The sequence below is a fragment of the Onychomys torridus genome, chromosome 5, assembly GCF_903995425.1.
Source record: "Onychomys torridus chromosome 5, mOncTor1.1, whole genome shotgun sequence".
Lineage (NCBI taxonomy): Eukaryota > Metazoa > Chordata > Mammalia > Rodentia > Cricetidae > Onychomys > Onychomys torridus.
In genome coordinates this window covers 32,310,862-32,336,724 of record NC_050447.1, presented here as the reverse complement: position 1 = coordinate 32,336,724, position 25,863 = coordinate 32,310,862, and the positions used below count along the sequence as shown (strand labels likewise).

General features: G+C 43.6%; 1 protein-coding gene across 5 annotated transcripts; it reads right to left on the bottom strand.

The window, feature by feature from the left end:
• Positions 1-233: 233 nt before the first annotated feature.
• LOC118584707 (acylcarnitine hydrolase-like) lies at positions 234-7,209 on the bottom strand. Of its 5 annotated transcripts, none has more exons than XM_036188949.1 (12): positions 7,129-7,209; positions 6,307-6,512; positions 5,023-5,164; positions 4,276-4,409; positions 3,937-4,195; positions 3,066-3,164; positions 2,702-2,842; positions 2,502-2,582; positions 1,764-1,908; positions 1,277-1,414; positions 826-898; positions 234-420 (listed from the first exon to the last, which is right to left on the bottom strand). In XM_036188949.1, exons 1-12 carry the CDS (start codon positions 7,207-7,209, stop codon positions 234-236), a joined length of 1,686 nt encoding a protein of 561 aa, XP_036044842.1. The 5 variants fall into 5 exon arrangements, with proteins under 5 accessions (XP_036044842.1, XP_036044841.1, XP_036044840.1 ...); XM_036188948.1 differs by having other exon boundaries at positions 3,066-3,160; positions 3,933-4,195; positions 6,307-6,517; positions 7,134-7,209; XM_036188947.1 differs by having other exon boundaries at positions 6,307-6,517; positions 7,134-7,209.
• Positions 7,210-25,863: the final 18,654 nt, after the last annotated feature.

The following is a 25,863-nucleotide window of genomic DNA, read 5'->3' as shown; positions in this document are numbered from 1 at the left end:
CTTTGGGACTCACAAATCCATACTGTTATTGGAGCATTTATTGAGTGGGTCTAACAGAAGATGACCCAGCAGGATAAAGAGTCACATGCAGAAGATTTGTCATAAATGTAGAAGAGCAGACAAGTGCAGAGGTTATGTGAATGTTAGAATCAACCCAGGTTCCTCAATATTACTGGGAACCTCAAGTTGACCCCATAAGTAGGAAATCCCACATACCATTCCTCACAAAGGTGCTAAAGCTCTGTGTGATTGTCCTTAGTTCCCTGTATCTCCTGGATCTTCTGGGGCAGAGTCTTGGTCCAAAACTTCAGCCTTCTGGCCTTCAGAGCTCGGCCCACAGTAGGCTTGATGTCCAACTGCAGGTACTGCTCATCATGGTCCAACATGGGCCAGTAGGGTAGACCCTCGCTGTTTGGGTTCCTGTGGATATGCCAGCCAGTGGGAAGGGTGAAGTCACTCTGATCCAAAGACTGACCTGCTTATTTGGGTCATGGCAGTGGAACAATTATGCCAAAGGTTAAGAGGGCTGATGGGAAAGGTATATTGATAAAGGGATAGAAGTGTCACCCACTAGTTTCTGCTCCATATGAGGGAAGGGAATCAGAAACTATTTTATGTCTCTCTCTAAGAAACAAGATCTAAAGAGCAGTATCATATCACTATGGCCCACCAGCCAGGTCACTGTGAGATGACCAGTATCTGATAGCTAGAAATTATCTCTATCATGTGATGGAAGATCCATGCAAGCTAAAGAGATCACCACATAAAAGGGAGTCCTAGATAGGGATCCACACCCAGAAGGTTGAGAGAGAGGTGTGTTCTCACCCATGTCTTGCAAAGCTGGCCCAGTACTTCATCATCATCCTGCTCAGAAGCTCCTCCTTCTCAGTGAGGTCAACTGGAGTCATGAGGAAGGTAAATGTTGAAGTCCCTGTTACCTCACACATCTGCCACCTCATGCTTCACACTCATAATCCCAGGTGTTGTCAGACCCAACCTATTGCCTTTGTTACCTCCCATCTTCACTATACAGAATTCATGATCCATGCATGCCTCTAATTGAATTCCTACCCCAATGTGCTTTCATCTCTATCACAGGCTAGACTGGAATGTGTCCAGATTCTAATCCAGGTAAATTTTTAAGGCTGTGATATGGTATATATTTGATTTTATTCTCTCCCAGATCCTAAGTTTCCTCAAATGAACTGAGAGCTCAGGACATTTTAGGCAGTTGTCTGTGACCTCATTCACTTCAAAGAAAATAAAGAAGACTCACTTTTCATGCCAAAGAAGAAAGGCCCAAAGACAAAGGGAACTTCATCACCATGGTCAGCCTTCACATGGCGTGGCCTGCTACTCTTGAGGAAGCTGGGTTGATGTTGGAACTCATAGAAGTAGACAGGAGCATAGGAACCTGGAGGTGGGTACAAATGGTGATTTAGTAGCCCCTCACCTGAAGTTCTTCTGAAACAGATTTGATGACAAGATACCTTGATATGAAGCTACCTGGAATCATCAAAGTTAAATAGGAGGAGCTCCAGGCTGGAGCACTAGCTGTGGAAAAGCTCTTGGCTAAAGGGTGCTCATGGCCTTCCCAGTTGAGTTGTTTCAAGAGTCAACAGAGTATCAGTCACCCACTTTCTCTTCTGTACCTAGATGTCACTCTATTTAAGTAGACATGAAAAAACCTGGATACCTCCACTGCTCACCCATGACCCACACCTGTGAGCTGATCCTCTGAGCCTTGTTATGGATGTACTCACGCTGAAAATGTGCTACTTGGAGTGCAGGAATCCCAAACATGAAGTCTCCCATCATCTCTGTGAACTGTATTTGGAGGGCTTGGGGATCCTCAGTATTTCCCATGTACTCTTCCATTAGCAGGCCACTACACTCAGGAGGCAGCATCTACACCAAGGAGAGCAGGAAGAATGAAGTTAGGCATGTTGTTGGTTAGGTAGGCAATAACATTTAGTATTGGAAGACTAGGGCCTGGGATGAGGTAGGATATAGGTAAAAAGGTTTATGCTCTGAGGTCACCCCACACGGAATCACACATATGTACTGTGGTGGTTTGAAAGAAACTAGCCCCCAAAGAGAGTGCTGGCACTCTTAGGGCGTGCGACTTTGGTGAAGTAGGTATGGCCTTCTTGGAGGAAGTGTGTCACTGTAGAGCTGGGCTTTGAGGTCTGATATGTGTTCTAGCCACACCCAGGGGTTCAGGCCACTTCCTGCTGCCTGATGTAGGAATCTCAGCTCCTTCTATAGTACCACCTCTGCCTGCACACCACCATCTCACACCATGAGAATAATGGACTAGACCTCAGAAATTGTAAGCCCCCAATAAAATGTTTCCTTTATAAGAGTTTCTGTGGCTATGGTGTCTCCTCACAGTAATAGAAATCCTAACTGAGACATATACTGACCTTTATTAATAAGAATCTTTCTGAGAAGGAGATATGAGGAGCCTCTCTATTTGCATAAGACCAGAGGTATCTCACCATTTGTGCTGCTGTATTCTTCAGAACAGCCTGCAGGTTCTCTCTCCTTATTTCCTTTATTGTCTGAGAGGAGCCTATGGCCTGGGAATCAGAGGACACTGTTAAGTATGGGATCTGATTGACTTGGATTAAACATGTATTGAGTTTCCACTGCTTAGCATGAGTGTCCAGGCTCCCAGAGGATTGGAACAGAGACTCACCATAGGGACAACGAAACCATACTCATCATTATTGAAACCTATGATGCTGGGGACAGGGCGAAAATCCACAGAAGCCAACAACTCTTGGGGATGCCTGGGAAAAAACACTCCATCCACTGCAGCAGGGATGGTCTTGAAAACCTGAGAGGCATTAAAATTCAATGGTGAAGGTCAATTAAATGCATATGCTGATATCCACTGAGTCACTACTACCATTTTCTCATTTCTCACTAGTTTCAGGGTGCTCTGCTACTCTGGAAGGGAATGTACACTTGGAACAGTCTATCTTGGTGTTCATATTGTACACAGAATTAAAAAAACATAAAGAGTGATGAGGCTTGTCCACACAGAAAATTATGCTAACCTTATTAATAGCCAGAATCTCTGCATCACTCTTGCCTCTCAGACAGTGCACCAGGTTCTCTGAGTCTGTGGTCTCACATCCAGACATGTTGGCCACTGTCTGTAAAGGAAACAAGCAGGGAAAGAGTTTTCTCAATTTCAACTAGATGCAATTGCACCTAATTCTCACACTTACTGTGTGTTGTGTGTCAACTGGAATAAGTATGAAATCGTTCCCTTTGTCCTACTGGTCATAAGTAAGAGCTTTTAAAAGTACCCTTTCTCTATGCATGCTTGTTCTTTTTGTTTAGGGTGGTTTTATTTTTTCCACCCCTCTCCCTGTGTTTGTGTATGTGAGAAGAATAAGTGTGACAATGTTTGTGTGTGAATGTCAGTGGATAAAGTTTCCTTTCTTCAAGGACCCCCACAACCCTTATTTGAGGCAGGGTTTATTCTTTTTCTGTCCCTACAATAGCTGAACTGCTCTGTGAATATACAGGGATTCCCTTGTTTCTGTCATCCACCTAACTACAGGAATAGTGAAATTATAGACACATGTTACTATCTCCAGCCTTTTGTGAATTCAGGACATATGAACTTAGGTCCTCAGGCTTACACTCTAAGCACTTTTGAAAAACAACTGAACCATCTCCCAATTGCATGTATATTTTTTTCCAATGATGGGAGTTTCTAGGAGCAGTTTTTTGGTCAAATAACATACTCACACCATATAAAATAGATGTGAGTGGAAGCTACTCCTAAATTTCTGAGAAATAACTGGGAAGAAAACTATTTTCTCCTGTGCTTATTTCCCCCAATGAACAGAATACCAGAATACCAGAAGGTGATGGCTGAGGGGGCAGATTAGGGCTATGATGGTTGAAGGCACTTACAGTGTAGACCATCTCATGGGTGTCAGAGATAAGGTCAGGCAGCAGGGCCACTCCACTCTCCATGATGGCTCTGTGGAAGAGTCCTTTGGACATGGGGGACACAACATGTGAAGACACACTTGTGCCACCTGCTGACTCGCCAAAAATAGTGACCTGGTCAGGGTTGCCTCCAAAGTGGGCGATATTCTGCTGAACCCAGTGTAGGGCAGCCACTTGGTCCAGGTAGCCCCAGTTGCCTCTGGCATGTTGGTCTCCAGTGCTGTGAAGAGGAAGGTATATGGATCACAGGCTGTCTAGGTTCTTCTTAGCCGCCATTGCCCAGCCCAGCCCTGGAATCACCTGAAGAAGCCTAGGACACCCAGACGGTACTGGATATTGACCACCACCACATCCTCAATAGCTGCCAGAGTGGATCCATCATACATGGAAGCCATTCCTAAAACCAGTCCACCACCATGAATCCACACCATCACCTGGAGAAATCAATAGAGATGCCATGAAGCTGCTAGCCAGCCCAACCTCTGCAGGACTGCTTACTCCAGTATCAACTGGAGAATCTTTGCAGCTACACAAATACATGGCCAGGGGCCTCTAGTAACCCCATCAATGTATATCTAGTTGCCGTTCCCACCATGTGTCTCAGTTTGAATTCAAAGCTCTATGTATAGAGTAATGCCATCATTACTCAGGCTCTTCATAGTGGAAGAAAGAGGGTCTGTCTCCATGGATATCTTTTCAGATTAAAAAAGAAAAGGATCACTAACTCTCATTGGTACAACAGATAATCCAAAACTACGAATGAGTGACATCAGTATTTTGGTCTTGAGCAGGCAAGTGGTTCTGTAGGGCTCAGTTTGTAGAATGAGTCTTGGTTTTATCAAAGAGCCAGAGCCTTTGATCATGCAGTGCTCTAGTGCTATGTGTACCTTACACAGGATTAGCTGCATAGTGTGGCTGCTTGTGACACAGCAGGGTGAGGCTTTTCAACTGAGTTCACACTGCAATGGAGCTTAGGTTGCTTTCGCCTCTTCTAATCATCTTGACGAACATACCCTGTCCCTAAATTGATCATGGCCCAACACTCACAGGCAGGTTAGAACCCTCACGGGCATGAGCTGGTGTGTAGACGTTGAGATGCAGGCAGTCCTCAGACATAGAGATGGGAGGCAGGATCTGTTTCATATCCACCCTACCTTCTATATTCATCATATCAAAATTTTGCAGACACCTGATGGAAGTAGCAGACAGATATTCCAAGGATTGTATGGTGGTTAAAACCAAATGTGAGTCTGGATCTTTTCTCAATCACCTTCAGTTCCTGCTTCTTGTGATGCCTTAACACCTATTCTCTCTCTGAAGTCCCTTCCCACCAAGGTAAAGGCCACAGGCTCTATGAAAGCTGGGGTGGAGCCAGATTTCTAAGAAGTCCTCCATTTGGCTTGGGCTTGGATGTTGTTTTTTCCTATGTTTCAGATATAGAATATTCTAGGTGTCTCTATGGGAATGATTGGCTGTATGTGGAGGCATTTGCAGAATTGCATAATAATAGAAAAATGACCTAAGCATTAGAAGGTATATCATTTTCCTCCTGCTCTCTGTTCCTGGATGTTGATGTGATGTGACCAGCTCTTGCAATTTTCCTTCACTGTGAATCCCCCTACATGATGGATTGTAATCTGGAGCCTATGATAGTAGCTTTCTCCTCTAAGTTGCTTTTGTCAGTATTTTATTACAGCAACTGAAAACAAACTAAGATTGCAATAGTGTAGTGTTGTATCCACAGGTGCTAGAGGAATCGGTGGACACTGCTGCCCCAAAAGATGGTGAGAAATCCTTCATCCCATGTACAGACTCTCAGGGAACTTCTTTTTCCTACACTGTCTCCAGAGGGAATTAGTTACATATCCTTGCTCCGTGGTTAGTAAGTGCACTTGGCCCTAGAGGTCATCACAGTGACTGTGAGGGTGAGGTTAGTGAGTATTCAGAATGCTGCACTCCTTCAGGACCTGAAGTCTATTCTACTGGATTCAGGGGGCACTTTCTGCTTAATAGGTCACATAACTCATGCCTAGAGACTCCTCCCATTGTGGCAGAGAACACTGGGCTCAATTTGAATCTGTGAACAATTTTAGATTTGTTCTGTCCTATAATACCTGTATCTAACTCCCTGTGGGTGTCCAGCACTGACAAAAAGGTGGCACAGTTGTTCTACTCAACTTTATTCCATGCTTCAGAAAAACACTTGGGGGACTCCTGCACTATGAGAGAAATCTGCTATGGGCCTGAGATGGAGAAAAGACTTCAGCATAGCTCACAGCTTAGAGCGACTGATTACCCTAGTGCCAGACATCCTCTGGACCAAAAACTTACATGGCTGGATATGAGGTTCCATCTCTTACACCACTCCATGGTTCAGGGGCTTCAGGGGGAGCAAAGCGCAGTGGTCCTACAGGTGGCTTGGCAAAGGGAATTCCCAGGAATCTGTGAACACCAGCTTTGGTGTCATTCACTTGGATGAGGCTGCCACGGACCTGGCCAGTGTTTGTGTTTCTGATGGGGCTGGCCTCTGATGAGTCCTGAGCTGGGTGGAGAGATATCCTCAGAGTTAGTCTTATGCAATCAGCTGCCAGCAGATTGTGAGTGTTCCTATCTCATTGTTACCAGGAAACACAGCAGAGGAACTGTGTGTGTGTGGGGTGAGTGTTGGAGCTTCCCTACCCCTCAAGGCCAGGAACCATTCCTCTTACCCCTTTGAAGGTTGTGAGAACATTTCTCTGGCCAAAGAGGTCACACACTCAGTCATTTGGCCACATGAATTTGTGATTATTGTCATAATAATCTGAAGGTCAGCAGTAGCTGCAATCATAGCCATATACTGTGGGAAAATTCCTTCAGCTCATTTTTTCCTTGAATTGTCTAGCACTTTCCAGAGCTCTTTACACTGAACTGTCTCTTCACTATGAAGTGACCTTTGACATCTCTGACTCTCTGTGTGCTGGTAGGCCCACAAAATCTGTGGGCTGTGGCTAGGGAATTAGGAGGCACACATTTCCCACACTTTTATCTGTGTGCTAGATTCTATCATTTCCATCAGCCCCCATCCCTGGGCCATCCCTCCCACAAGCTCAGCCTCTGACATGCAGAATTTGGCAGCTCTGACTCTAGTCAATCCCCATTGCCAGCTTAGTGAGCCTCACCCTGCACATGGAGGAGGAGAAGCAGGAGCCCAAAGACCACGGCATTCAGCCAGCTATGCAGTTGATTCAGTGGCATGACAGCTCTCATCCCGAGTCTGTGCTGCTACATACAACTCCCATGTTTCACAAACAGGAAGCAGAACCTGTGGGCTTTGTCCAGGCAAGAGTTTAAATCGAAAGGATGTAGGCGGAGACTTGGTGTGGTGGGGCAAAGTCCTCACTGTAGAACTGATTCATCAAAAGTGACAGGAGCCAATGGCCGGGAGGCAGGGCAAGTCACCTCTGCTATTTCTATTCACTCTTTGGCTTCCTGGAAAGGCACAGCATGGATTCTGAAGCTCTTCTAGGATACTAGGAACCCTGTCCTCACTCTTGGGCAAAGAGCTGTAACAGAAGTTAGAGGGCTTCTGTGAGTAGGTACTCACTCAAGAAGTCACAGGAGAGACAGAGGACTTCTACTCACTCAAGATGTCACAGGAGAGACAGGTAAATGCAGGAGCTCCGAGTGTGACCTTCATCTTCAAGACTCCTTCGTGCTTTGAAGACTCAGTTTACTGAGCTATTTCCAGGGTCCCTGGTCCTTGAAATGATCTTAGGGCCTACTTGGACACCTCCCTGTTAGGTCATAGTCATTTGATCAGAACACAGTGCAGTTCTGGTGCTTTAAAAGTCCACAGACCCTATTCATGCCATTCTCATGATATGTCTCCTCTAGTGGCCAGTTCCTGTCAAGAAAAACTTCACAACCATTCATGCATTTAACAAATATTTTTAAATGTTTGCATTTATTTATTTATTGTGCTCATCTACGTGTGTGTGTGTGTGTGTGTGTGTGTGTGTGTGTGTATGCTCCAGGCCATGGCTCATATACGGAGGAAAAAGGACATTTAAGTAAGCCCATATTTTAATTCCACCATATGAAGCCCAAAGTGGAACTTAGGTCATCAGGTTTGGAGGAAAGTTGATTAATATTACACATAACCATATGACAAACACTTTATGGGGCTTGCTGTTCCAACACTGGGGTCAATCTGATGTCTTAGGAACTATGATAAACCTGAAATATAGGCCTATAAATAGAAGTTTCAGAATCACAACAAAATGCTGAGAAGATATATCAGTCCAGACTGACTTCCTAGAGGAAGTGGTGTAGGGTTCAGTGTCAGACAGCCTTTAGTGAAACTTGAGAATTGACCTTGGCTTCAAATTATCTTCATGATTATCTAAATAGTAGTCTAGATCCCCATAGCATGTCACTGTGGCACTTCTTAGTGTATCTCTGGCTGTTTCCCTGGCACAGCATAGCTCGGCTTTTCCTGCCTCCTCTGATCAACAAAGGGCTCCTTTAATTCCATGTCACCTCTCCGAGCCTTCTTTGCATGTGTTCTCTCCACTCCAAGTTCCCTACTAAAGGAACTGCTGGACCATGAGAGTTGAGAAGTTTCCTGTTCTATAATTTCAGAGAGAAAGAACCAAATTCCCAATGGATCTTGGACATCCTGTGCTTCTTAGGCCCAGACATGTTTGTAGCTCAGCTAGAGAAATCCCTGTGTGCTCTGCTGCTCACTGCACCATCACTCAGAGGCCCTGTGTTGGTGATGGCCATGGCCACAGTAGAAATGTGAAATGAAGAATGAAGAAGACACTCAGGTTCTGTTCTGTGCAGGCAGGGAATGAGTAGGGAGATTGTGAGAGGTAGAAAAAGAGATGAGGAGAGAGAGAGAGAGAGAGAGAGAGAGAGAGAGAGAGAGAGAGAGAGAGAGAGAGAGAGATGGATTAGTTGGCCCTCTGCTTATGTAGGAAGTTGGTAAATGTGACCCCCAGCCTGGACTACATAGTGAGATAAGAAACATGATTTATCCCCACCAAAGAAGAGTCTTAACAGGGAAGTGACTCAGGCTGCAGCTGCTGAGAGAATAAATGGAGCTGAGACTCTGCAATGACAGGAGGGACTCTCAGGGACATTATGCAGGATGGCAGCTAGTCTGCAGTGGTTCCTCTTATAGGACCTGACAGGAAGAGCTGCAGTGTTCCTAAACCATAAGCAAGTGCAAACTACAGCAACAGAACACAGTGCAGGAGGCCATGGAGGGATTCTTGAGATGGGGCATGGTACCCATGAGCTCAGGCACTGAGCTTTTGCTTAGCATTCCCCTCTTCTGTGCCTTGGTGTCCAGGGCAGACAGCACATGCAAAAGTCATGGTACCTATGGGTGGTCTCAGTGCAGTGACTGAAAAAGAATTCTTGGTCAAAGGTAGAGGGTTGTACAAGTCCTTGGGTCTAGAGAAAATGTTTTGGGGAAGCAAAAGGCATATTGAAGACAATTTGGTATCATTGCAAATGACATAAAATACAAGACATGATGAATTGGTGGATGTGAGCAGTTTAAGTACAATACTAACAAAGAGAGCTCTAAGAGTTGAAATTAAATGAAAATTCATCACATGGAACACACAGAAGAGACATTATGGTTCAGGAGGATTTATGGAAAACAGGAAGACACTCCACACATTGAGAAGTCATCAGTTAAGGTGCCAGGGATAGGGATATCTTCTGCTAGACAAGCCTCTCCTGTCTCACACCCATGACACACACCATAGCAAAAGATCTTCACACTCCTTACAGGTACATATCCCTGACCCAGGAGACTGGCAAAGTTGTTCTGTTAGAAGCCTTAACCATGTGTCTGAATATGCATGGCAGACTACACATCACAGACAGAGAACTTCTGGGTTGGGATGAAGGAAGCACCTCATTCTGGCCCCAAGCTCAGAGCACATTCTCACCTCAGGGCTGTAAGTCCTCTGGGTCCCAGAATTTACATGGCTGGGTAGGAGGTCCCATCTCTCACACCATTGCATGGTTCAGGGACCTCAGAGGGTGCAAAGTACAGTGGACCTATAAGTGTCTTGGCTAAAGGAATTCCCAGGAAGTATGGACACCAACAGTGGCGCCCTTTACATGGGATGAGGCTTCCTTTAACCTTCCCTGTGTGTGTTTCTGATGGGGCTGGCTGAGTCCTGGCCTCTGAGTGGAGAGATGCCATCAGGGTTAGTTCTGTCCAGGTATCTGCCACTTCCCTGTTGTTTCCCACCTCATTTTCACTAGGGTACATGGGGAAGGGATTCAGGGTGTCTGGGTTCAGCTAGTAGGATGTGGGTGTAGGACTTCTTTCCTTCTCTTTTTTCTTCCTTATTTTCTTTCTTTCTTCTTTCTTTCTTCTTTCTTCCTTCCTTCCTTCCTTCCTTCCTTCCTTCCTTCCTTCCTCCCTCCCTCCCTCCCTCCCTCCCTCCCTCTCTTTCTTTCTTTCTTTCTTTCTTTCTTTCTTTCTTTCTTTCTTTCTTTCTTTCTTTCCTTCCTTCTTCTTTCATTCCTTCCCCCTCTCTCTTTCTTTTTATATTTCTCCTTCTTTCCTTCCTTCCTTTGTTTTGTTTTTTAGGCAGAGGTTCTCTGTATAGCATTGGCAGTCAGTTCTGGAACTGCTCCGTAGACCAGGCTGGCCTCAAGTCAGGGAGATCATCTTGTCTCTGCCTCCTGAGAGCTGGGATTAGGGTGTGTTCATTCACAGCCTGGCTAAGGTAGGAGTTTCTTTATCCCCACCATGGCCAGAAAGATTGCCCATGCCCCTTTGAGTGGTGCCTATGCACATCTCTGCTCAACAAAGAGACATCCTCAGAGGCACTTGACAGCATGAATGCATTATTTTCATTGTTATCCAGAGTTCTGCAGTAGCTACACTCACATACAGAGGAAGGAACTGTGCCCTTTGCTTTCTTTCCACTAATCTGCAGGTCCAGTTGTTCAGACCTCTTTACACTGGAGTAGCTGTTTTAGTAAGGGCTGTCACAGACAGAGAGACCTCAGAATGTGACCATAAAGGGATCTTAAGATGTACATGGACCCCTTAGCCACATTCCCTGTTCAACCCATCTCTATAATTTACACCAGGGACTTAGTAATGCCTTTAGGCTCCTGTGGAAGTATCAGGCACAGCTCATCTGTACATAAAGAAAGGGCTCTGTCTCTTTGAAGCTTTAGAGTCCAGGCTAAAGAATAGTCTCATTTTTCTCCTGCCCCCTGGAGAGGGCATTGCAAGAATCATCACTTTGATAGGGATGTAAAATTAAATTAAATTATAAAATAAATTAAAAAAAAGAGGGACTGGAGAGATGGCTCAGCCAGAGCGCTTGTCATACAAACATGAGCAACTGAGCCTGGATTCCTCTGTAAAAAATAAAGCAAAATATCCAGGCATAGCAGTAATGTGATAATATCAGCACTAGAGGTAGAGACTGGAGGGTCTCTGGGGCTTTCCAATCAGCCAGTCTATTTCAATACATAGCAACACATTTAACATACAGAACATCCCACAGCACCAATGGCTGCCTTGGCCAGCTGCTCCAGCCTTGGTCACTGCAAATCTACTCTGGTTAAATTCTTCTGTGCCAGCCAGGGTGGTGTTGATCTGTAAACTTCAGCGAAGGGAGCTGGCTGATGCTATGAACTCTTGCCTTGGACCCTTGTCTTCTGGCAGAGAAAACAAAATTCCATTTCACAATCTGTGGATTCATCTTGCCTCACTCTAGGTTGGGAAAGTGACCATTGCTCCATTACCTGGCCAGTGCAGCAGAGGCCTTGTTCTCACCACTCTCTCCAGTTCATACCTGCAGTGGTGTTGTCTCAGAAGATAAAGTCACTGTACCTTTCTGTATGTGCTTGGAAGCTCTTGACATCTGGGAGAGGTGGTGATGCTGAGACCCATGCTATCTTGATTCCTCTCTAGAATGATCAAATGGAAATCAATAAACATGAAGCCTGGAAAAAATAAATGCATGGATAAATAAATAAACAAATAGATAATTGATGGATAGATAGATGATAAACAGATGGATAAATAACATAAGGCATAGCTCTCTGCACCTATGTTTGGTGCTGTGCTCACGTGGGGTGAATACAGGAGGGAGCACAGGCTGTGGTGGAAGGACTTGAACTCTAACCCCACAGTAGCTTGGAGCTGTAAAACAGAGCATACCTGATCCTGTCCTTCCTGATCCCGTCCTTCCTTGAGACTCTTCCCACACCTGGACATATGCTTCTTCCAGGGCAGGGATCAGAAATGTGAATTCTGCCATAGTCTCTTAGAACTGTAGCTGGAGGGTCAGGGGGTTTGCAGTACCTCATGGCCTCCTCTATCAGCAGGTCACCAAACTCAGGGATGACCTTGAAGACCTGAGGCCATTCAAAGTGAGGGAATAAAATCAGGTCCCACACCTAACTTTGGGTTTTCCTATATCTAAAAAGTTAATTCTTCTCCCACACTATTAATTTATCCCATGATTCTCATATCCATCTCAAGAGATTTCACACTTAGTGTAGCTGATTTTGGTTTCTAATTTGCTTTGAAGATTTTAAGGTCAAAAGGTTACGGAGATGAGGTAATTGGTGCAGAATAGCAAGGTCTCTTTACTCCATACCCGTCAGTCCCCTTTCCTCACAAAACCATTGTTTAATTAAAGACAGAATCCCTCTTCTCTCTTGCCTCTCAGGCAGTAACCAGAGTGTCTGAGTCCATCTGTTCACACACAGACATGATGGATAGCAACTGTACAAGAATTATGCAGGGATGGGCTGGCTCATTCTTTCAGTATGATAGAAGAAAATTTTCAACATTCTCAACTGTGTGTGCTCTGCAAATATCACAGTGTACACTGCAGGCACTGTGGCCAGTATGAAACTGCTCTCACTTCCCCATGCTGAAAAGTGACAGGCATAGGAGCCATCCCACCTCCTCACATGATCAAAGACAATGGGGACCATTAGATACAATTTGTTGGCCAGGGAGAATGCTCAACCTGTGTGAGGCAGATGAGTATAGATTATGTCCAATGAGACTCTCCTCAGTTCCCTGGAACATGTCACTTACACCTTTATGGTCCTCCTTATCCTCCCACTGTAGGCAGAGCCAGGAGCTCACAAGATGAACAGAGAGTCAGCAGGTCAGGACAGGGCAAGAGGGCACTCACTGTGCAGACAATCTCAGGGAAGATGGAGATGAGAATGGGAATAAAAATTTCACTGCTCTACCTGTTTGCCACAGTGGAAGTGTCTGAGACTTGTCAAGCATCCTTGTGCCTCAGGCAAATAATTCCATTCCCATCACAGTATACAAGGGGTTTAAAATTTCTTAATTATAGTTCTCTTCCAAACTTCAGCACCAGAAAGCAGTTAGTTGGTTGCCAGGAAACATGGATCAGGACTATAGTTAATATAAAGGGGTGAGATGGAACTGGTTTGAGAGACAGAAACATCCTCACACTTGAAATGGATATGGTTACAATGTTTCATGCATGTGCTCAAAATGACCAAGGTATGCAGATAAATGGATAGATTTATTACATATAGATCATTTAATAATGAAGCTCTTTAGAAATAATGTAGCTATTGAAATTCTAAAGTGTCCTGTGAGGCCCAGATGGGTGTTTACAGGAGGAGCTCTATAATGCCTTCAGACTGCCATCCTCCTGCACTCAGAGGAATTGCTCTTCCCTCTCCCAGCACCTCAGTCAGGCTGTGCTGTATCCTTGTCTACCCGACGGTGTCCAGGGCAGAGCATGCAAGAATTACCATTTTCATCTAATGATCCTAATAAACCTAGGATATGCAAGTTCTAATTTGAGTGAAGTTGATGATGAACATCACAAGGATGCTAACTTTTTTCTGTCTCGGAGTAGGAGACTTGGATGCTGTGCACTCCTTAGGCAGCCATTTTCTTTCCATGCCCAGAAGTACAGGGAGGTGTCCAGTGAAGCCTTTCTTGCCCTTCTGGGTTTGTCATCTCTGCACACTTCCACTTCCTTGGCACCTTGCCTCCCAGAGCACCATGTTTTGACGCTGTAGAATTTGACAGACTTAAGCTTCAAATCAGCCCGGTGTTTCTGATCCTCATGGATCAGTGTCTTTTGTGCCAACTGATGTGAGTGAGGCCAGAGCAGCAGCATATATACAGGCATCAGAGGGTTTTTGCCTACATCGTTCCAAGGTCAAAAGCTCAGTCCCTGTCCTCAGTGACTTGATGCCTACATGGGATGCCTTGCTGCATGGCATATCTGTCCATGAAGCTCATTTGGTCCACAACTGATGGCTGACAATGTTACAGACACAGACATAACTTGATGAAGTGGTCCTGCTTCAACCCTGGCACAACCATAATGTTTCATCCTCCAAGAGAAGCTTTCCTGAATTGTCATTTAATGGGATGGTGTCTTTCAGTCTGAGGATAGAAACACCCATAGCAAGAAGAGGTCAGATTGTAATCACTATGTGAAAATCAAACATATCTGCACACATTTATCTTCTTTTTGCTTTTATTGCTATGAAGCAGAGCTGGCATTCTTTTTTATTTCTTGGGTGACCAGTGAGTCTATTGGGGATGTGGTGTCTGGGGAAAAGGCTGCTTACAGGAGCATGGATAACTCAAAGGCCAGCCCAGCCTGAGTGATGACTCAGGAGAGCTGCTCCGGAGAGATCTGTGTATGATTTTCACACAGCTCAACCGATCCAAGGGGCTCCTCTCCTTAGCAGTCTACTTCTTTCAGAGTTGGCATTTGAAAGAACAGATGTTTGCATGTTTGCAGAACAGGATTAAAGAGAGGCATCCAAGGAGAGGACAAGATACACTCAAGCATGGGTGTTGTCTTCTCAAGAGAGCCTCCCCTTTACAGTAGCCATACATCTGACTTTAGAGCCTTCTGGAATTACATGTTAAGAAACCTCTTCTTTGTTAGTGAATGGGGTTGTGTGTGGTTGCTGATGTGCACTGGATAGAAGTCCACCAGAGATGTGGTACTATAAACAGGTTCACTGTCTTCCTTGTGAGGTTCCCAGAGCCTTGTAGCATTATATCTGGCAGAGGAGTAAAGCTGAGCATACTTAGGCCTGCAGCATGATTAAAGCTCTTTTAATGTTCCCCCAACCTTTTTTTGGTTTTTTGACACAGGGTTTTTTTGTTTTTTGTTTTTTTGTTTTTTGTTTTGTTTTGTTTTGTTTTGTTTGTTTGTTTGTGTGTGTGTGTGTGTGTGTGTGTGTGTGTGTGTGTGTAGTTTTGGTGCCTGTCCTGAAACTCTCTCTGTAGACCAAGCTGTCCCTAAACTGCCTAAAGGTGTGTGCCACCACCACGTGTACACGTGTTTTAATACTCCCCTTTTAAAACATCTCTCTACAAAAGGAATATTGTCTTGATGCAGATAATCTTCACAGCTAACATTATTGTGCTGGAGTTCTTTTGTGTTTTCTCGTAGTATATACTAATGACACACAATAGTCATTTTCATCATGACATTTTCATACATGTGAATGTGGCACTTGCTCATGTTCATTCTCCTATTACTCTCATTTTTCCCTTCTCCTTTCTGCTGTCAGCTATTGGTGAAATTATTAAGGCCACTCCACGTAGTTAAAAGGGAGGTTTATTTTGTGGGGTAACTTACAATGAAGGGGTAGGTTGTAGGGTCTGGCAAAGGTATGGTGAAGTCCAGCGGTGTTCTCTGGAGAACTCTGCTCGTTCTACCTCCAATGTCCTGGGTCCCAGAACCAAGTGAGACCTCTCCTCTCCACTCTGGGTCTTCAGCTTCCTCCATCAGCCCTGCCTTGTGGTTGTGACCATTACTGAAGCCTCAGTGGGGGTTCGAACTTCCAGGCCAATGCTGGGATGGCTACCCACTACAGTCAGCTAGTCCCTCTTCTCCTTTATTACCTTTTTGATTGTTGTTGATCATTCAGTAAGTTTGGTTAGAGCAATGAATTGGGTGATGGTTTATTTACAGGAGTATGGGTGGTTTACTGGTAGCTACATCACTGTGGGAAATGTCTCTTTCCTCCCCAGTATTCACCACTCATCTAGAGATGCCGAGGAAGAAATGGAGCCTCCTGAGCCTGTATGTACCTCAGCAACCCTTCATTGCCTGAACATTCTCAGGGTTTCATTGTATGATCAGATTCTTGTGAGATTGCCAGACTTCAGTTGGAGACCCTCCTATCTCCTTTACCTCAACAAGAATGCTGGATTATCTCATGTGTTTCACCACACCCTGCTCACACCTATCATTTTAAGTAATCCTGGGGAGTGTGTGTAAAACACTGACCTTGATGTCCCTGTGGATGAGCCAGCCCTGGGTGTGGTAGAAGAGGAGGTGATACAACTCTGTGCTTTCTTATAGTTGTCTGTGATTCAGAATCCGGGTACGCGAACCAAGACTGTTCAGAAGAGCAATCATGTATGACAACATTAGATCTTCTTGCCTGTAATGTCGAGTGACCATTAGAGTCGAGGAACCTGCAGACAAGGGACTCAGGTCATGGGAAATGTGACTTCCTTATAGTAGCTCCAGCTGGGGGGCATATGTCAAGGATTTGCCGGAGTCCACAGAAGAATGTTGGGGAATAAGAGGCATCAAGGTTTGCACAAACTCCCTGTCCTGGTACTCTCTTGGCTCAGTTTCTGATAAGGGCCTGAAGACTTTGTTGCAGGCCCAGACCACATTCTCTTTGCCCTAGAAGCCATGTTGTACCTTTGTCCAAAGTTAGACACATTAGGAAGGGAACCTGGGCCTCTCATTTCAGCAGTGTGGTGTAAGGCTGGAGAGTTCTAGGTCTGTTTTGGCCAGGATACTTTCCAGAGTCTTCTTGGGGGCAACCTCATAATTCTCTGACCTACATGGTGAGTCATAAGAGCCCAATGACGTCATGAAGGTGTTAATAATTTCATTGGTATCCAAGAGTCCTCATCACCAGCAGCCACAGTCTAACCACAGCCACACACAGAGAAAGGAAATTGTGATGATATAGTGTGTACCCTAAGAATGCTTGCCTGAGGATCAGAGGACAGAGCCAGCCATTAGATTAGACACAGAGGCCAGATAGTGATGGCCCACACTCTTAATCCTATCACTCTGGAGGCAGAGATCCATGAGGATCTCTGTGAGTTCAGGACCCCACTGGAAACAGAGTCAGGCAGTGGTAGCATACAGGCCTTTAATCCCAGGAAGTGACAGCAGGGCAGAGAAAGGTATAAGGTGTGAGGAAACAGGAACTAAAGTGGTTCAGCTGAGACACTTTTGGGTGAGGACTCAGAGGCTTTCAGTCTGAGGATTCATGGAAACAGGTTGGCTGAGGAGTTGGCGAAGTGAGGTTGGCTGTTGCTTGTTCTGCTTCTCTGATCTTTCAGCTTTAACTCCAATATCTGGCTATGGGTTTCTTTCTTTCTTTTTTTAAATTAAAAGACCATCTAAGATTTGAACAACAGGAAATGTCCCATCTCTCTCTCTCCTCATGACCATCTGACTCGTCCTTTGGACCTCTAGGCCCATCATCGGTCAGAGCCCCTCACACTGTTTTGTTCCTCAGTGCTCACTGACTTCAGGCATCACTGACCCTCTGTGTGCTACAGGACCACCCTGTGGGCTTTAGTGGATGCATTACCCCTCACTGCTGTCTGTCATCCCCATAAGCTCCTCCCTCCCTGATCCATTGCCCCCTGCCCTCCCAGCCTCTGACTCTGCAGAGGTTGGCAGCTCTGACCCTGTTCCCATCTTCCCCTTTCAGAGTCTCACACTGAACACACAGGAGGAGAAACCCACAGGCTACAGCCTTTATATAGCTACAAAGTTGATCTATAGTGGCATGATCAGCTAGCTCAGTGGTTCTCACCCTTCCTAATGCTGTGACGCTTTAAGACAGTTGTGGTGACCCCGAGCCATAAAATTATTGTGTTTCTGACAACCAGGGAGCTTTCTTGGAACTACACTAGGCTCTCTGCATGTATGTCACAGTTATGTGAGTGGTTTTCCTGTGGGACTCTTAGCAGTGAGAGCAGGGGATGTCTCTGACTCTTTCTTGCTTTTGAGACCCATTCCTCCTGCAGCATTGTTTCATCTAAGCTTGGTGGAGGAGAAACAGAAATGGTGGAAAAGGAGTGGATGGGGTGGGCATGGTGTATGAGTGTGGGATGACTGGGAAAATGGGACAGAGGGGAAGCTTTGGTTAGGAAGCAAAAACAAGAAATGAATATAATTTTGCTGTAATGAATTGTAATGTAAACTCCTGATATTTGGGATATAGCACATGCAACCCCTGTGAAAGGGTCGTTTGACCCCCTCCCTCCTCCCCAAAGTGGCCCCTACTGATAGGTTGAGAACCGCTCAGCTCGCTCCTGGGCCTGAGTTTGTGCTGCTATAGGATGTATTTTGTTTCTCAACAGGAAGCAGTTGTGGGCCTTGCCCAGGTAGGAATTTGTACCCAAAAGGTCTAGGTGGGAGCTGTATGGGGCAGTGTAAGATGATGTCACAGGAGACCTGCACTGATCTGCAGAGGTGAGGAGAGCCTGTGCTTATCGGGCTGATAAAGCCACCTATCATTTTGCTTTTTTATTGCTCTCCCTTCTGGAAGGCACAGCATAGACTCTGAAATCATTCTGAATATCAGTAACCCTCATCCCAAACCTCAGCCCAAATCATGGTAACCCCCTTGTCACAGATCCAGCTGGGTGAAGGAGTGGGGAGCAGGAAGCAGAATATTGCACTAAAGATTCTGGATCTCTTAGCAGGTGTGTGCAGAGGATCCCACAAAATGGAGAAACCGCAGATGGAGAAGGCATGGACATTTGAAGTTTATACCCTGGGACTTAGGCCTGCAGATGCCCACCCCATGGACTGCTGTATCTCCCTTGGGATTTTGTCTGCTGTCTTTTGCTTTTTATTTGTTTCCTTTTCAGTTTCATTTCATTCGTATAATTTTAACTTTCCTTTTTTATTTCTTCAACGACACACTCATCATTCAAAAGGGGGTTGTTTAATCTCCATGAGACTGTGTGTGCTTTATAGTTTCTCTTGTTGTGGGTAGGGAGTTTTATTCCATTGTAATAAGAGAAATTATTAATGTTTCTATATTTGTCAAAATGTGCTTTGTATCCTAATATATGACCTATTTTATAAATAGTCTTGGGATGGCTAAAAAGAATGTGTATTCTGCAGTGTTTGGATGAAATTTTTTGTAAGTAGCTGTTAAGTCCATTTGTTCTATGATATTATTTAAATCATATTTTTCCATTTATTCTGTGTGGCTTTCTTAAGTGCCCATCTCCTATTCATCCCTCTTCTATTCTGTACCCACACTAGTGCAAGCTCCCACTGAGATCAAACTTAGAGACATTTATATCCACCTGACAAACATTTCCAGGCCTGTGGTTTCCAAAACTGGGACTCTCTGAACTCTCAGAGCCTATGATAAAGCTGGAATATTGGCCCATGAACAGGAATTTCAGAATCCCAGGGAACCCTGCCAGGATACCCAAAGAGTACAGAGTAAAGATTCTGAAATAACTCAGTATGAATTCCTGGATGAAGTGCTAAGCAACCTCAGACTTTAGAGACACCTGAGGACTAGCTACCCTTGGCTCCCTCTGTCTAGTCCCCTAAGTCTAGTGCATCCACACCACAGTACCATTAGGCTTTTCTCTTTAGTGGTTTGTAATGTTCTCACTGGCATGATGCAACAATGGTGTCTCCTGCTTCCTCCAATCAGTAAAGAATTCTACAGATTCAGCATCTCCATCCAACACTCTATGCATTCCAGAGAGTATTGTGTTTTCAGTCCTTACTAGGACAAATGTGCTCTCTGTCTCTGTCTGTCTCTCCAACCTAATGAATAATTGGTCTATGGAAGATCCCCAAGTTTAGAATTATGAAAGCAGTTTATTTATGTTACATGGAAAATCTGATGTGCTCTGTTAATCCTGGGCTACTGTGTAGCATGACTTGGGGGAAGGTCCCTATGTGCTCTGTCAACCAATGCACTGTCATTCAGAGACCTTTTGTGGGTGATGGTAGATAAGAATTTTTTTTTTTCTGAAATCCAGCTTTAAGCCATGGCAGTCAGATAGGATTCAGGATGTTATTTCAGTTTTTAAAAATATTATTTGAGACTTGCTTTGTATCTAAGTATTTGGTCAATTTTGGAGAAAGTCATGAGGTGCTGAGAAGAAAGTATTTCCTTCACCTTTGAGTGAGAAGTTTGGTAAATATCCAAGAAGACCCACATTAGAGAGAATCCACATTAACAAAATTAGAAATGAAAATAGGGATATAATAATAGACACTGAGGAAACACAGATAATCATAAGAACATACTTTAAAAACTGGAAAAATGAAAGAAATGGATAATTTTTTCAATACATACCACTTACTAAAGTTAAATCAAGATCAGATATGCAATTTAAATAGACCTATAACCCCTAGTGAATTAAAAGCATTCATTAAAAGTCTCCCAACCAAAAGAAGCCCAGGGCAAGATGGGTTTTAGTATAGAATACTACCACACTTTCAAAGAAGAATTAGTGCTAATACTACTCAAATTATTCCACAAAATAGAAACAGAAGAAATATTGTCCAATTCATTTTACAATGTCACAATTACTTTGATACTGAAATACAATTTTTGTCACAAACATGGATTAAAAAATACTCAATAAAATAATTGCAAACTGAATCCAAGAACACATCAAAAAGATCATCCACTATGATCAAGTATGCTTCATCCTAGAGATGAAGGGATGGTTCAACATAGGTATACTGATAAATGTAATCTACCATATAAACCAGTTGAAAGACAAAAACCACATGATCATCTCATTAGATGCAGAAAAGGCTTTTAACAAAATATCCAATACTCCTTCATGATAAAAGTCTTGAAGAGATTAGAGACATATATCAACATAATAAAGGCAATTTACAGCAAAGCTATAGCCAACACCAAACTAAATTGAGAGAAATTCAAAGCAGTTCCACTAAAATAAAAAAGTAAGACAAGGGTGTCCACTCTCTCCATATCTATTCAGTATAGACTGGAATTCTAAATTAGATCAATAAGACAACTGAAAGAGATTAAAGGGATACAAATTGGAAAGGAAGAAGTCAAAGTACATTTATGTGCAGATGATACGATAGTATGCATAAGTGATCCAGAAAATTCCACTAAGAAACCCCTATAGCTGATAAACATTTTCAGCAAAGTAGCTGGATAAAAAATTAACTCACATAACTCAGTTGCCATCCTATATACAAAGGACAAATGGAATGAGAAGTCAGGGAAATATCTTTCACAATACGTCTCAAATAATATAAAATCACTTGAGGTAATTCTAAGCAAGTGAAAGGTTTGTGTGATAAACTTCAAGTCACTGAAGAAAAGTTAAGAACATATAAGAAGATGGAAGGATCTCCCATGATCATGTATCAGTAAGACTAACACAGTAAAAATGTTATAGTAAAAATTGTATAACATATGCATAATAATACTATAATAGATGATCATAGTAAAAATGACCATCCTCAAAATAGGACCCTACAAATCAATGCAACCACCTCCAAAATTCTAACACAATACTTCACAATTTCTCTATACATATGTAAACACAAAACCCAGGATAATTAAAACAATCTTGAATAATAGAAGAATTGCAAGAGGTATCACCATTCTTGATTTCAAGTTGTATTACAAAAAGCTATAATAATAAAAAGAGCATGGTATTGGCAAAAAGACAAACACATTGATCAGTGGAATCAAATTGAAGACCAAGACATAAATCCACACACCTACTCTGACAAAGAGGCCAGAAGTGTACACTGGAGAGAAGACAGCATCTTCAACAAATGGTGTGGTCAAGCTGGAGGGCTGCATGTGGAAGACTTCAAATGGATCCATACTGAATGAAACTCACCTCCCAGTGCATCGGAGACCTCACCCTAAATCAGACACACTGAAGCTGATAGAAGGGAAAGTGGGGAATAACCTTGAACTAACTGGCACAGGAAAGGATTTTCTGAACAGAACACCTTTAGCACAGGCACTAAGATCAACAAGTAATAAATGGGCCTCATGAAACTGAGAAGCTTCTGCACAGCAAAGGACACTGTCATTCAGACAGAGAGGCAGACAAAATGGGATCAAACTTTACCAACTATACATCTAAGATAGGGTTAAAATCCAAAATATATAAAGAACCCAAGAAACTAAGTATCCAAAACCCCCAAATTATCCAATTAAAAATGGGGTACAGATCTAAGAATTCTCAGTAGAGGAAACTCAAATGGCTGAGAACACTTAAAGAAATGTTTAACATCCTTATCCATCAGGGAAATGCAAATCAAAAGTACTTTGAGATTTCACCTTATACCTGTTAGAATAGCTAAGATTAACAAAGCAAGTTACAGCTCATGCTGGCAAGGGTGTAGAGTAAGAGGAACACTCCTCCATTGCTGATGGGAGTGCAAACTTGTACAGCTACTGTGGAAATCAGTGTGATAGTTCCTGGGCATGATGGGAATTGATCTCCATCAAGATCCAGCTATTCCACTCCTGGGCATATGCCAAAGCCTGACATCTTCTTTAAATGTTTAACATTCTCATAGCTTAGCAATTCTGCTCTAGCTTGTAAATCCATAATTAGAATACATATGATCATATAAAATCATGTGTGAGAATATCCATACAACTTGATTAAAACCCAAACCTGCAATGGGAGGCCAATATCTGTAATCCAACCATTCAGGAAGCCATGGCAGTGAGATCATGAGTTCAGGGCCAATGTGGGCTACATAGTGATCTTGTCCCCCAAAAGGAGAGTAAATAAGCAAGTGAAATTGTTGTGTGTAGATTGGGTAATTGGATAGAATGTGTCGTGTGCACATGGGATTACATGCCATTCTACTATAAAAGGCGACCAAACACTATGTGAAGTGCCAAGGCTGAAGTGACAAGGCAGGTCACAGAACACTCTACTTATGTGGAATAGGAGACAAGCCCTAATATAACAAGAAAAGTAATGTCTTGGTTTCTTTAAAACGGGGTCAAAGGTAGTGAATGACAACAGAGGGGCCTGAGAAAAAGCCTTTGGTGGGAGACTGAGGGCTGTTCTGAATCTGATGTGGTGGCAGTTGCATGCCTTGAGAATTTTCTCAGACTTACTAAACAATACACCTAAAAGAGATTGATTGCATTTAAGCAATCCACAGTAGTCTGAGGGTATATTTCACAGGCAGAGCACTTGCCTAACATGCACAAGCCCTAAGATCAATCCCTAGTCCCTTAAAAACAATCCACAATCAAGCTACTAAAAAGGAGATATTATTAAAAGTCTAAAATACATTCTGGCTCCTTGTTGGAAGTCTAGTGTGTATGTACAGAACTGAAAAGCAGAGGCAAGCTAGCAGTAGGAACATCAATAAATGCTCTTCAGATAGAGTGGAAACAATCTGCATGGTCATCTCACTAACAGGAAGATCTTCCCTGCCCCAGTTCAAGTCAGCAGGGACCTAATGTTATCCTTGGAATGCCACTGTCTACTCTTTCTACCAGGAGAGGGCACAAGATGTAATCATTGAGATCTCCAGCCAGAGACCTGTTTCTCACCACAGCAAATCTGTGGACATCTGGACCCTGGATTTCTCAATCTACAAAATTGTAATTTGTTACTGTTTATAAGTTACTGAGGTTATGGTTTCTGTTTTGTTTCTGAGATGTGGGTCTTGTTATCTTTCCCTGGGCTTATGTAATCCTTCTACCTCAGCCTCCAAACATCTGAGGCCACAGACACTAAAAGCCCAGTTTTTAGTTTATTGTCTATTGGGAACAGCATTGTGAACAGCATAATTAACAGTGTCTGAAGCTTCTGCTTCATTTGAAGAGGGTCTGAAGGCTTGGAAAAGAGGAAAGAGAGGATGGGGAGAAGATGGTGGGAGGAAGGAAGGAGGGAAGGAAGGAGGAAGGGAGACAGATAGGCAGGAGTCTAATCCTAATAAAGTGTTAAAGAAGATGGGGGAACTTTGGGGCTCACACATCCATATGATTGAGAATATTTATTGAGTCTAATAAAATGTGTCCAGAACTATAAGGAGCAACACAGAGAGGGTTTGTCATGCAAATCTGGAAGGGAAAATGTTAGGAAGAGAAGTGCTTATGTGAGTGTTGGAACAAATAAAAATAAATAAATGGACTTTGTAACCTCAGGATGACTCCATTTGCCTTTCACCCCACACACCTTCCCTGTCACAGGGCCCTAAAGCTCTGTGTGTTTGTCCTGAGTCCCCTTTAGTTAGTTTAGTTCCTGTATTTTCTGGGGGCAGAGTCTTCATAATCTAGAACTGCAGCTTTCTGGTCTTCAGATCTCAGCTCACAGCAGGCTGAATGTCTAGCTGCAGCTTCTGCTCGGCATGTGGACCAGTAGTGTAGACCCTCACTGTTGGGCTTCTTTTTGATATATCATCCAGCAGGGAATAATAAGGTCACTCTCATCCAAAGCCCAATTCCTTGATTTGGGTCAGAGTAGTGGATGAACAGGTCAAGGACTTGAGAGGACAGATGGACTGGTGTACTGATATAGAATACAAGTGACACCCACCAGTGTCTGCTCCATTTGCTGTCTAATTTTGTGTCTCCCTCCCAGAGGGAAAAATCTAAAGAACAGTACCACAATACTGGTCTCTGTGGGATGGGGAGTAACTAAAGCTAGAAGGTATCTGCCTAAGTGTGCCCTGTTTTGGAGAAGACTGTGGTATAATTAAGAACCAATGTATGCTAATGAGGCACACCCACATGGGAGCCCAGGGTGGAAACCCAACCTTAAGGAGACAGAGGGTGTGTTCTCACCCTTGTCTTGCAAAGTGGGCCCAGTACTTCATCCTCCTCCTAATCAACAAATACTTCTTCTCAGGGAGATCAACTGCAGATAGAAAGAGACAAGAATGCAATTTCTAGCCACCCCATGCAGGTGCCAACTCATGCTCTACCATAGCAACCATAGCCCGAACCTGAACCCTAAGCCTGGTGTATACTCTTCCATCAGCACTCAGAACCCAGGATCCATCCAAGCCTCTACTTGAATTCTCTGGGGATCACTCCTATCAGTGTGCTCTCATTCCTTCTAGCACAAGCTAGACAAGGAAGGTTCCTATTCTAACCCTGCTAGAATTGTCGGTTTTTATTTGTTTATTTTTAGCTAAGAAATGGTTATCAGGCCTGGAGATTTAGCTCAGTGGTAGAGCACTTGCCTAGCAAGGGCAAGGCCCTGGGTTCAGTCCTCAGCTCAAAAAAAAAAAAAAAAAAAGAAAAAAGAAAAAGAAAAAAAGAAAAAATAAGAAAAAGAAAAAGAAAGAAAAGAAATGGTTATCACTCAATCCTGTTCTCTCCCACAGCCTCAGTTTCCTCACCTGGGGCTCCATCCAGCTCAAGGAAAACAAGAAAAATCACGTTTCATGCCCCAGGAGTAGGACCCAAAGACAAAGGGAATGAGATCACCATGGTCAGCCCTCACCTGGAATGGCCTGACATGCTTATGCTTGATGAAGCTGGGCTGATGCTGGAACTTATTATAGAAGTAGATGGGTGCATGGGAACCCGGGAGTGAGGATACATGTTGACATAATGATTTCTCACATTTAGCTTTTCCACCTAAACTTTGGTGACAAGAAACCTTTCTCTAAGTTATCTGGAAACACAGTAGAGTGGTGAGCACACAGTATTGAAAGGACAGCAAACCATGGAAACAATTAACTGGTTCAAGTAGTAAGGATTGGCAATCCCACACCCTGATGATCAGGTCCTCCAAGCCACACAATTCTCCCAACCTGGTTGATAGCCAGAATATCTGTTTTAGTCTTGTCTCATGGGCAACATTCCAGG

What these genes read in the sequence shown, in the direction of transcription:
- LOC118584707 (XM_036188949.1), bottom strand. Translation starts at nt 7,209, where the DNA reads ATGCCACTGAATCAACTGCATAGCTGGCTGAATGCCGTGGTCTTTGGG. An exon ending in TTTCTTCTTTGGCATGAAAA is followed by an intron (nt 899 to 1,276) that starts GTGAGTCTTCTT and finishes TCATGACTCCAG; the next exon opens with TTGACCTCACTGAGAAGGAG. An exon ending in GCCAGCTTTGCAAGACATGG is followed by an intron (nt 421 to 825) that starts GTGAGAACACAC and finishes GCATATCCACAG; the next exon opens with GAACCCAAACAGCGAGGGTC.